The 12,998-nt window shown below is 35.3% G+C and overlaps 1 protein-coding gene across 1 annotated transcript; it reads right to left on the reverse strand.

Annotated features, from left to right (window-relative positions):
* Positions 1–690: 690 nt before the first annotated feature.
* guca1b (guanylate cyclase activator 1B) lies at positions 691–2,894 on the reverse strand. The gene is made up of 4 exons (XM_077713339.1): positions 2,566–2,894; positions 2,339–2,488; positions 1,514–1,622; positions 691–1,410 (listed from the first exon to the last, which is right to left on the reverse strand). The coding sequence occupies exons 1-4, from the start codon at positions 2,761–2,763 to the stop codon at positions 1,283–1,285; spliced, it is 585 nt and encodes a 194-aa protein (XP_077569465.1). The 5' UTR covers positions 2,764–2,894; the 3' UTR covers positions 691–1,282.
* Between the last annotated feature and the right edge of the window lie 10,104 nt (positions 2,895–12,998).

Here is a 12,998-nt window from a genome sequence, read left to right on the forward strand (position 1 = left end):
ATGTGCTCAAATAAATAATCAATAAATAATAATCTCATCTCATTTTATGAACCACTTTATCCTCATTAGGGTCGCAGGGGGTGCTGGAGCATATCCCAATTCACACCCTGAATTGGTGGCCAGCCAGTCGCGGGGCACAAGGAGACAGATGGACAACCATGCACACTAACACTCATACCTAGGGGCAATCAGCCTACCATGCATGTTTTGGAATGTGGGATGAAATCAGAGTACCCAGAGGAAACCCACACAACATTCATTATGTAAACTATACACAGGTGGACCGACCTGGACTTGAACCCTGGACCATCAGAGTTGTGCGGCTGACACGCTAACTACGTACTCGCCCCACCGGGTCGCCCCTCATAACAATATTCAGAATCCAAATTATTAATGTATATAAAATGTATGTAAAATGTGCCTTTCCCACTTTTTAGATTAAGATTCAATAAAAGGTTTTTGTAAACCAAAAAATCTGATATTCTCTTTTTTTCCAGTTTGTCTTTTCATAAAAATGCACTTTTAAAAATATAAAAATGAATAAATAAAACTTAATGTCTCCTTTTTTGATGTTATTTTGTAATGTAAAATATATATTTAAAGTATTTGTTAAAATATGTATACTATTTGCCGTGGTTACTTTCCTTTCGAAAAACAAAAGATTAAACATATTAAAATTATACATTTTTCTAATCTATTTACTAATTAAGATCCATTTAGTAAAGTTTTGCTGGTGATATCAGATTTAATTTGGCACTCCAATATACAGAGTCAAAACAGAGAAACACTTTACCTATTATACATATTGTTGAAAGCAATTAACATACATAACACAATTGAATCTGACAAACTTCAATTAGCATTATAAACAATAAAATAATTGATCTACTATGAGAGCTTAATATAATATTTAAAGTAAACTCATTAGCTGCACATCTCCCCTTCGTCCATCTAGAGTGCCTTGATTGCAAAACATTACCTAGTACCTATCCTCGTATTTGAACAGGAAGTACTCTATAATACTATAAGTAAATACTGTATAAATTCAGCAATCATAATGAGGAAATTTGTGAGCCTGACGCGCTAACCACTCTTCCTCTGGACCGCCCTTGTTGTAGTCACAATAGAGAATAAGTTTACTATTAGATTATAGTATAAACTGTCCTCGCTATTGGGTTGGTTGTCTGCATGCACGTCTCTCTTCCACCGTCAAATTGGAATATGTTTGAATGTCATAATAATTTTATAAAGGCCTCAAATGTTTACTTGTCCCACTTCAGAGTTAAAAGTGTGCACTCTTTCTCCTTTGTTCAAGAACCCATAGCGAAGGATTTACATTCAACTTCAACATGCTGAGGACCCAAGGGTCCTGCTGTGCACCTTTGATGAACTCTTCCATATTGATATAACCTGTAGAACGAAAAACAGAAAGTTAGAAAAGCATTGAGAGATTATCCTCTGTCTTCATGAGCCCTTAATGATTTTATACATAAGAAGTGTGATGAATACTTACCATCCCCATCGGTATCAACTGCCTTCAGTATTCGTTCCACAGCATCGTCTACAGTTAAATGGGGCTGGCTTGTGTCTGGTTTTGTGCCTTTGTTGACACAGTAAATGCTCTGGATGGAAATGAAGAAATTGTGATTTAAATATCAAAATCAGAACTATTTTCAAAGTATTGATTTAAAACAAATATATAATTATTTCTAAAAATGAAAACACAAAGAGTTTTTACTCAAACTAAATGCATGCATTGGTGGTAGGTTAAGAAATATGGGAATAGATATGAATCATTGCCTTTTTTTAAATTGGTAAATTCCAGAAAATGTGTCTACAACATAGTTCCAGAAGGGGGCATGTGAAGACATAAGAATGTCCAGTTCAAGGACTTTCTATTCAGATTTCAACTCAGCTTCTGAGCGTGTCTCATGGTAAAATCCTCCTTATCATTTGCAACTGCTGAGGGCGGCAAACCATCCACATCTCCAACGGCTATATAAAGTCTGCCTCCCCACCTCTGAAGCACTCTCAATGTGATAATAACATTGTTTATATCAAATGACAGCAACATAGCGCTGTGTTTATTAAACTCCACGAGTTGTTTGTCACATTTCTGCCTCTGTTTCCACTATTGACCTAATGGGTCATTGGACGAACACACTAATGGACACCAACTGGTTTCACTCTTCATTACCAAAGGGATTCAAACATTTTCAGACATAAGGACTTTTTACTTTCATTTATTTATGTTAATCTTGAACATTTTTGATAATATTTAATTCCCATTACAGTATATAATGCTTAAATAAGTAACATGACTTCGAGTTGAACTTACATTGATGATTGACCGGAGCTCGTCTTTGTCCACATAGCCATTGCTGTCTTTGTCATACACTTTGAATGACCAGCGCAATTTGTGCTCCATATCACCTCGAAAAACGAGATTCAGTGCTGCCACAAATTCAAGAAAATCAATGGTGTTGTCCTAAAAGGAAAGAAGTGGATTAAGACCATTTAGTGCAGACATGAAACATCATTCTGTATTAATTCAAAATGTCTCACCCCATTACTGTCAAATGCTCGAAACATGTTCTCAGCGTAATCCGATGCTTCACCTGTTGGGTCCACGCCAAAGAAACGCTTGAATTCATGTAGAAATAGTACCCCACTTGGGCACTCTGTGACAAATTTTTTATACATATCTTGCAGCGCTTTAACATCAATTTCTTCTGCATTCTCTGTTTGCTGTGCCTGCCCCATGTTTTCTATTTTGAAGTGGAAAATTGTCCTTCAGTCTGCTGGTACATCTTCCATCATGGAGTGTCCAGACTAGAAATGGACATCTTATTTACACGGGCGTTCTCTAATCCTGTGGAATCCCAAAGATCCAGTTTACGGTGGAGATTACTGAGCCATGTGGATTAAGAATGGATTACCCTGTCGGGATTTCCTCACATTCACTTAGTCTCAGAGTTCGCGGGTTTGCGCGGGATATCTTTGGGTATTCTGGTACTCTGGCCTCCCAAAAAACATAGAGTGTAGGCTGGTTCAATTCTCAAAATTGCCCCTAGTTATGAGTGTGAGCGTGAATGGCTGTCCGTCTCCTTATGTCCTGGTATTGATCAGGCCACCAATTCAGGGTGTCCCCTGTCTGGTGCCCAGAGTCAGCAGATGTAGGCTCTAGCACCTACACAACCATTGTGAGAATAAGCGGTTCCTAAAATGAATGAATGGGGAAATAAATCCTTCAACAATAGGACACTGACTATATTTGTCAGGCCAGCAAAAAAATAAATAAAAATAAAAATAAAAATAAATATATATATATATATATATATATATATATATATATATATATATATATATATATATATATATATATATATATATATATATATATATATATATATATATATATATATATATATATATATATATATATATATATATATATATATATATATATTTGTGTGTGACCTCGTCTTAGTGTCATTCTTATTATTATTGTTATTCTTATTTGACATTTAATTACATGTCCAATCAAAACAAAAGTTTGGAGCATAAGGTGCTCAAAGCAATACTCATTTGCAATTGGTATATCAATCTCATTTAATTAGATTGCATTAGGCAAGAGAGACAAATCCTTCATGAGACTTGGATTGATCTCTTTCTCTGTAGGTCAAACTTAAATAAGGCACATGCTGACATTGTGTGTCTTAATGTTTTTTCTTTTTCTTATTTTGTACTCTCAGATGAATACATGAGTACACGGTGTTTCAACTATCTAGGACTATGGGTCGAGAAAATAAGGCAATATTAAGTGCAAAATCGTTGTTATATTGTTAAATCTGGCTACCAGCCACCTGAATAAATATTCACATTTATTTGAACATTTTGGTGTGGATCTTCTACAATTAGTATGATGTTCTGTATGAACTTAAAATAGTTTTTTTCCAAACAATTTTACATTGTTAATTTTATCAAGATTTTATGAATGACACAGAAGCCAGTGTTGAGCTCTTTGTTGTTCTTTCCTTGATTGATTTTAAAACAGATCTGCAATCTGAGTGTTTGTATATGAAATCACATCTTTCTCCCCCCCTACACCTCTTTTTCTCTTTCCCAAAATACCATCTGTAATAGCTGAATTAAAAAAATAAAACTAATCATGTAATTGCAAAGTTTTATATTTTCAAACACCAATAAATCAATAGGCACACTCACTGTTAAAAATTACTCACAAAGAATGTCCGCTAGGTGGTGGCAAAATATCACCCTGATAAAATATCAATATCTGGGTAAAAGAAAACCTGAACGATTATTCATAATTTCCAAACATGTAAAACAAAAAAATGCTGTTACTGTACTGTAAGCCAGAGTTAAATATGACTGAGCTACAGGAATAAATAAGCATAAACAACACTAAGAGTAATTATCTTATGTATTTACACATTTTAAAATATGGATGGCCAGATCTTTAAATCTTTACACTGATGCTAACATTAGTTTAAAATCACACTCTCAATTTCATAATTAACTAATTTACGAGAATAGTATATAACCCTGTGAGCAATGGTCAGGTGTGCCTCGGGAAATTGCAAGAAGTCCTACAATGTAATATTCCGAGAGAAAAATCTATGTGAATATAATGAGATTCAAATTGAACAATTACAAGGTTAAAATCAAAACATGATGTATGTTAAATTATCGATCATTCTATTATAAGACGTCGTGCCGGTGAAGTGAGTGGTTAGCGTGTCGGGCCTCACAGCTCTGGGGTCCTGGGTTCAAATATAGGTCACGTCCAAATGTGTGGAGTTTGTATGTTCTCTCTGGGCCTGCGTGGGTTTTCGCCGACTACTTCAGTTTCCTCCCACTATCCAAAAACAGTAAGTTTGATTGGACACTCTAAATTGCCTAATGAGGATAAAGTGGTTCAGAAAATGAGATGAAGCAATACACTTTGCATGTATTGACAAGCCCAAGATGAGTTTACATGAAAACAGGCAATTTACAATAGGTACATTCTCTTAACAATTTGACTATTTTTGATACTTACAGTACTTACATACTTTTAAGGCATGGTAGGACATTGTGTGAAAGAATAGTCTGCATATGCCTTATTAATGAAATTGGAAAAAATGCAACCTTTGGCAAGTTCAATAAATACGTACTGTGCATACATTTGATGCAAACATAATCAAAGCAATGCAAACTTAAAGCCTTTCATTTTTACATATCCAATTTTTAATGTAAGATTTGTTTAATTCTCTGGGTGAGATGAAAATGTTCAAATTCAGCCCTAGGCTGATGTTCCCCCCGGATTAAACAGACTCATGACAACTCGGCTCGAGTTGTGAAATGATGGTGGATTTAATCTCTAAATTCTCTATTTCTCCTCCACTGTATCCTTGAGCATGAAAGTGAACTTTCAGTTACTCCTGATTCTGCATCATTAGTTTGCTAATGAGGTGGTATCATGGTAACCATCTTCTTTAATGTTTCTTGTGTATATTAATGGGAAGAAATAACTCGTTTTCAGTCCCCAAATGCCATTGAAAGGTCGAAAAGTGCAATGTAAATAAATTTACCTTTTCGAAACACAAAAACTAAATACTGAAATGAATAAACAAAAGAGTGACAATGTTTAAATGCAGGTAAAATAAATAGTGCAGCGACCCTGGTTGTGTTTTTGCATTACGGAGCACAGGTGTGTGGCATATCATCAGCAGAACTCCAACACCCCCAATACATCTTGGAAGGATCAGGGGAATGGAAAATGAATTGAGAGAAAGAGAGAGAGAGAGAGAGAGAGAGAGAGAGAGAGAGAGAGAGAGAGAGAGAGAGAGAGAGAGAGAGAGAGAGAGAGAGAGAGAGAGAGCGAGAGAGAGAGAAAGAGAGAGAGAGAGAGAGAGAGAGAGAGAGAGAGAGAGAGAGAGAGAGAGAGAGAGAGAGAGAGAGAGAGAGAGAGAGAGAGAGAGAGAAAGATTTTAAAAAAGTTAAAATTTACGTGTTACATATGAACTCATGTCAATTGTGCATGTTTATCCATCTTTGAAAGGAAAGTAAAAAAGACTCACAAGAAAGATATCAATGTTCCGTCATGTATTTATATTTTCAGTGTCAGTAAAGGTACAAAATGACAGAGCCTTGGACTCTCTCAGTTCCCAGTCTCTTGGCTGGCATGTAACATTAATGTTAGGAGGCGGGCAAGGGCCTCACCCCTCTCAAGTCACCCATTGTCTGTTGGCCCCTGGTGGTGTTGGCCTTGCCATCCAATAGATTTCTTTTTCTGTACCCCTCTCAATGAGCAAGGACACTTAACTGATCATTGCAGAATTTGTATTATGTCTACATTTTAAACAAATTCACTCTGGAGAGAGGATTTGGCTACTAGTTTATGACAATAGCCATTTCAAATAGATGCTTAAATGCTCCATTAACTATATTGTTGTATTAATTGAATGGCCTCTTTTGACCTTTTCTACTTATACCTTTCTAGCTTTAACTAAACTAAATATATTTGCATTGGCCAGTAGCCATCCAGCCATGGTTTTAACTGTGGTAATTGTACTCATGCCATTGCGGGAGCCTATTGCCACTGACTTTGGTAAAGTCCCTACTTGTCATTGGGAAATTGCAGGAAAAACCTCAGCGTTATAACATCAACATTTAATTACAACTAAACACAAACACTGTGTTGGTTCACACACATTTTCTATTTTTAATTTGTTGTGGTTCATCCTGACCAATCAACGAGTATGCACCAACATATTTTTGATTAGATTTTAGTATGATGAATTTTGGACTGACTGATAAACATATTAATATTCAGGTGCTGCAAATTTGTATCCAGGCTCTGGCCTGGGAGTTTAGTGCTTACTTGTTCTTCCCATGGGTGCGTGGTTTTCTCTAAGTACTCAGGCATTCGGTGCATGATTTGATTCTTACTAATGATTATACTTCAAACACTAATGATTAACCATATATCTCATTAGGACCTAAAGAAGCACAACATAATGTAGGATATTTTCAACATCAGCATGGGTTTTCTTTGGTTACTTCCTCCCAAATCCTCCCTAAAATCCTTTAGTATTCTAAATGAACTCTCCAAATTGTCCGTAAATGAGGTTTTTTTTTTTGTGTGCGAGTGGTTTTTTGGATAAGAAAATTATTTGGACGCTAGTCTAGTTGTACCTTACTGCTCATATCGTAAAAATATTAGATCATTAGGTTGCACAGTTAACATGAAGTTTCACCTAATATTTTCAATAGGCTGCACTGTATATGAACGCGGGAGCGTTTTGGATGTTGTCAAAGATCAGTTTTTTCACTTTACTAAAAAAGTGTATGTAAACTGGTATGTTTGTCTTAAGTGCAAAGAATGGGTTGTTAAAATTTTACAATACAAATGATACAGCATTTGCAGTTTAAATTAAAATGTGAACATCCTGAAATTTAAAAAAAAAAAATCCCTGGCTGAGAACAAGCAAATAATAATAACTCAATAAATGACTCTTTGACTAACTCTTCTTGACAAATTAAAGTCCATCACACAAAATACAAGATGTAATTCAATCATTTTTTGGGGTTTCTTGCAGGAAATGTATGTTGGCTAGAAAATATGCAGCTGGGTAATCATTTCCAATCTACAGGGGCTGTCTCCACAAAAATTCTTGATTATACTTCTGCTGACACAGTAGCTGCTGTCATATCAAAATGAATCCTGCAGATCTAATCTTGTAATTAATTGCATTTTGAAAGGGGTCTCGGATGCTAGGCCTGACTGATTTGCCATCACTTATATTTTCTAACAAAATCATTCATTTTGAAGAGCGACATCACATTCTCATCTGGTCACAAATTTAGACATTTTAAGTCCAATTTTACTTGTGTTGGGGCCTAAAAAATCTAAAAAGACAATAGATTCAAGTCCAGGAAATAAATGGGTACATTTAATTTTCAAAAACTACATAAATTACATTTTCGTTTTCATTCTATGCTAAGCCTGTTTATTCCCAGAGCCATTTCACACTATCGGAAGTCCAGTGTACATTGCTGCTAGCAAACCATTCACGGCGCAGGTGGGAGGAAGTCTTCTTCTCCACGTTCCTGAGCATTGGCATCCATTTTGGATGGAGCAGTAAGACTTGAGTGACTTTGCATGGAGGGATTGGGCCTCGAAAGAGAAAATGGTTCTATTTTCAGAGTGTTGCTGCGCGGATGTCACAGACACATCCAATAGGAGAGGGGCAGGCGTAGTGATATGTTTTTTTTTAGATTTGATACCCACAAGTTATGGCTGAGGATATCTTGATAAAAGCACTTTTTTATTAGGTTTATTTTACTTGTTATGGACAGGATATGGGGAAAAAAACAGCATCCATGGCTATCTAAATCGCTGACGCCAATAGCTTTGATTCAGCTATAATCATTATTTTTTTAACAGTTTTTTGTGCTTTTTATTAATTTACATTTAGATGTCATTAGAAAAATCCAGCAAATGAGTTTTTCATTCCATCCCCCTTTCTGCACCTTCTCAACTGAGCTCCCGCTCTCACTGTCAATTTGTGACAGATCGATGCTGTTTCCTTTCAGCATCCCTTTGCAACAATATTCTCCTGGTAATTGAGCTCAGATGGTCTCTCAGGGGACTCACATTTTCCCAAACACTGCTATGGGCTCACACTGGGCGTATGTTGTCTACTTCACTACTTGCTTTACAACCCTTCCACCTATTACTAAAGTGTGGATAAATTGGATGTTTTTACAAGTTGTGATTGGTTATAATGCAACAATGGTGTAATAAAAAGAGACTATATATATATATATATATATATATATATATATATATATATATATATATATATATATATATATATATATATATATATATATATATATATATATATATATATATATATATATATATATATATATATATATATATATATATATATATATATATATATATATATATATATATATATATATATATATATATATATATATATATATATATATATATATATATATATATATATATATATATATATATATATATATATATATATATATATATATATATATATATATATATATATATATATATATATATATATATATATATATACATACACATACATACATACATATATATATATATATATATATAAAAGAGGATTTTTTTTTCTTTGAGACGATACCATATTAAAAGGAAGAAAAATGAAGTCTTGCATATATGTATATTTACAAGAGGGTCTCACAACCTTGATATAATATACTACTAATAATATATGGTGTTATACTCAGAGTGAGCTGTGCCAGGTTCATTTGTTGACGATAATAAGACGGGGCAGTTAATTTTGCGGTGTGAAAAAAAATCATATACACCACGTGGTATGTCAATAGAAGATATTTTCTATTATTATTCCAGCTGCACCAGTATATCATCTTAATCTACCCATGTTCAACAAATGCTATTGAATATAAAAACGATGCAGATGCACACTGACATGGATTTTGGTCTTCATGGCAAACAGCGGGGGACTCAAATGTTGTCCAAAGAAACAAGAGAAGACAATACAAGCAAACTGGAAAGACAACAGGCATATTTTGGCAAGACAAATGTGGATTATTTGTTTAACAAGGGGAGAACGGTAGAAGTGAAGAGGCGGACAAAAAAACCTGCCATGTTGAAATGTTTTCAGAATAATCCAACTTTCTTTAAAGAAAATAAAATCATATTATCTTCCAAAACTACCCAAATCAGTGTTACGTGCTTACCAGAGCTGCCATCTTTATCTCTGTACAATGCGTGTTACAATAATTCAACCATCCATTTATCATGCCACTTATCCAGGGGTTGCAGGGAGCAGCAATCTATTCCAGTTTACTGAGGGCAAAAAGCTCGGCTACAAATTGAGCTGGTTGCTAGACCCATGCGTAGGCCATGTACATTAAAGGGAAATCCATTCACATTCACACATCCAATGAGTCGGAATTGATCTTGATCTCAGGCAAAAGTACAGTTACAGTATAAGCAACATAGTCTTGGAATAATTGCAAACTGTACTTATATGGGTGAATATGTGAATGTGGTAATTGTGTTACTTTCTGTCTTAACTCCTTAGGCTCCAGGCAGCATCCCTCACTTAATAAATGACTGTTAATATCCTTGTGTGATGTACAAAAGAACAAATGCCAGAATAAAACATACACTAAAAACCCAAATCGGATGATAAGAAAAGATAGTGGTTTGCATCCAAAGTGTACTAAACAAAAAGAATGCATAAAATATTGCACATTGGCGTAAACCCATGGGTATGAGAATAAGCCATCTTTCAAAATTTCATCGATCCATTATCCATACCGTTATTTCTGTTCATGGTTTTGGCCAAGCCACAGTACGTCCTTAGAGACAACCTGCATAAGCAGAGAAGATCAGAATGATTCAAAACTTAAGCAGTTTTGTGTGACTGTGCCATTTTATCGTTGTTAGTCTTTGTGATAAACCAAATTAAACATAAATTAAAATTATTTTTAATTGTGAAATCACCTAGTAACTAAAACTATGGGCTGTCTTTAAGCCCTTTTTCAAGTTCACATTGAAAAGTGAGACTCAAACTGGAACAAGATGTGTTTAAAAACCTGAGCTGACTCACAGATCACTGATGAAAAACTGTTCAATAACATTTGTGAATCCAAGTGTGTACAGATCTCAATAACAAGCTCTAATGCTCCAGCACTGTCAAATGGTTTTAACATCACTTTCATACTTCTTAAGTCAAACCCATTTAGCCAATTTTTGGAAGGATGAACTGAACCAATATTTTTCCTTGACTTGAGTACTTGAATGCCTAAAATGCTTGACAGCCGATTGGGAACCCTTAAAGTGTTCTACATTGTACAGAGCACTTTAAAATGAAAATTTTGGGAATGGGAAGAGGATAGAGTAGAAGTGAATCACATAATCCCTGTCGGGATGAATGATCCGACAAATCATTAATGTTCATGCCAAAAAAACATGGCAATATATGAAAATAAAAAGCGACCTTCTTAAATAAAAAGAGAGTAGTGAACAAAATGTGACTCTAAATAAGTTAAAATCAGTTATTGTTTACTGGATACAAAACCCAATTACATGTCAATTATTTTGGGTGAACTTTGTGATCAAATTAGGCTGGACTATATATATATTTCAAATGTCCCTTTTCTTCACGTAATGAACAAAACAATTGAAACTCTACCAGCATGATATATTACACCCAAATGTTTTTCAGTTATGAATTTGTGCTAAATACCAACCCAATGGGGCGGCCCGGCGCGTCGGCCTCACAGCTCTGGGGTTCAAATCCAGGTCGGCCCACCTGTGTGGAGTTTCCATGTTCTCCCTGGGACTGTGTTGTTTTTTTTCTGGGTACTCCGGTTTGCTCCCACATTCCAAAAACATGCATAATAGGCTGATTGGACACTCTGAAATGCCCATATATATGAGTGTGAGCGTGAATGGTTGTTTGTCTCCTTGTGACCTGTGATTGGCTGGCCACCAGTTCTGGGTGTTTCCCCCGCCTCTGGCCGGAAGTTGGCAGGGATAGACCCCAGCAACCCCTGTGACGCTAGTGAGGATGAAACTGTTCAGAAAATGAGATGAGATGAGACTAACCCAAAGGTTTTTTGATAATGGTCTGGTTTCATCATGTAATGAAAAATGAGATACAATATAGTACTTTTGTAGGATAGCAATACTATTTATTTCCAAATCTTCTTTTGTTATGCTAATGTATCAAGGGTGGTCATTTGTGAGTGGAAATCAAGACAATTCACGAGAAACTGCAATCAGTTTGAGCTGAATGTATGTGTTTATTAGTAAAAAAAATAAAAATGCATAAGAAGCATCAGTAAATAATTCTTAGATAGCGATGCACCGGAAAAGCGTTATTTTGACCAAAAATCCTATTATTATTATTTATTACGCTCATGTTTACAATCCCTAGCAGCTAATTACTTACAACCGGGAATGAATATCTTTATATTGCCCAGGGGACCTGTGGGTTCTCACAATCTGCTCTCACGTGCTCATCCAGTGTGTCCAACCAGTAACTGCTTTCCTCTGACAACACACTAGAGAGCATGAATAAACAAGCACAGAATGGTTGTGTAGGGTAGAAAATGTAATCAATACAGAACAATGATATGTGCTACTGGTTCAGTGCCACATTCAAGTCTGGAGGCAATTTTTACTGCGATCGATAGAGATACAGCTTTCACATGACCACATCAGAACTACCAAGAGGGAAATGAGATGCAGCAAAATGACCTAAGACACATTTACTTGTGAAAAAAAAATCAAGTAAACATGGCACAGACTACATTGTTATAAAATCAACTGGTACTTTGAGGTTTCTACATGGCCCCTGAACTAGTTTGCATCAAATTACAAGTCTGTCACACAAAGGATAATAAGCTCCAAGAAACATGGCTGACGTTTCTTTTCTTCTTGATAATAAAGCAGTGTTGCAATCCCAACCCTAGTCAAAGGTTTTAATAGATGACACTCAGCAGCAATTAAGTTGTCTTAGGAAGTAAAGGTGTTGCAGCTGCAATATCACTGCTTTGTTTTAATTTCTTATATAAAAAAGGTTTAGCATCATTCAAATATATGAAGACTTGGAAGATGCAGAGATGATTTTGAGGCTCCATATAAAAACAGTCAGCCTCGATCAGAACTGTAACTGTCTTGTCGCTGCTCTATAAACACAACACAAATGTTCAATGTAATGTACTATAATAATGAATAAAAAAATACTTTTTAACCCTTTCGTTTCCCCCTTTTTATGGATCTAGAGCAAGGGTGGGCAAACTTTTCGGCCTGGGGGCCACATTGACTTTTAAAATTTGACAGATGGGCCGGGTCAGCACAAGATACGATACATCTAAAAAAGTGCATCCGTTAACAGTACATAAAAAACATAAACAGAAAAAAAAGGACCAAA

The sequence above is a fragment of the Stigmatopora nigra genome, chromosome 3 (assembly GCF_051989575.1).
Source record: "Stigmatopora nigra isolate UIUO_SnigA chromosome 3, RoL_Snig_1.1, whole genome shotgun sequence".
NCBI classification, from domain to species: domain Eukaryota; kingdom Metazoa; phylum Chordata; class Actinopteri; order Syngnathiformes; family Syngnathidae; genus Stigmatopora; species Stigmatopora nigra.

Excerpts from the sequence above, each read along its gene's own strand:
- guca1b (XM_077713339.1), bottom strand. The coding sequence starts at position 2,763 with ATGGGGCAGGCACAGCAAACAGAGAATGCAGAAGAAATTGATGTTAAA. Across the intron at positions 2,489-2,565 it reads GAGCATTTGACAGTAATGGG|GACAACACCATTGATTTTCT; the intron begins GTGAGACATTTT and ends CTTTCCTTTTAG. Across the intron at positions 1,623-2,338 it reads AGCTCCGGTCAATCATCAAT|AGCATTTACTGTGTCAACAA; the intron begins GTAAGTTCAACT and ends ATTTCCATCCAG.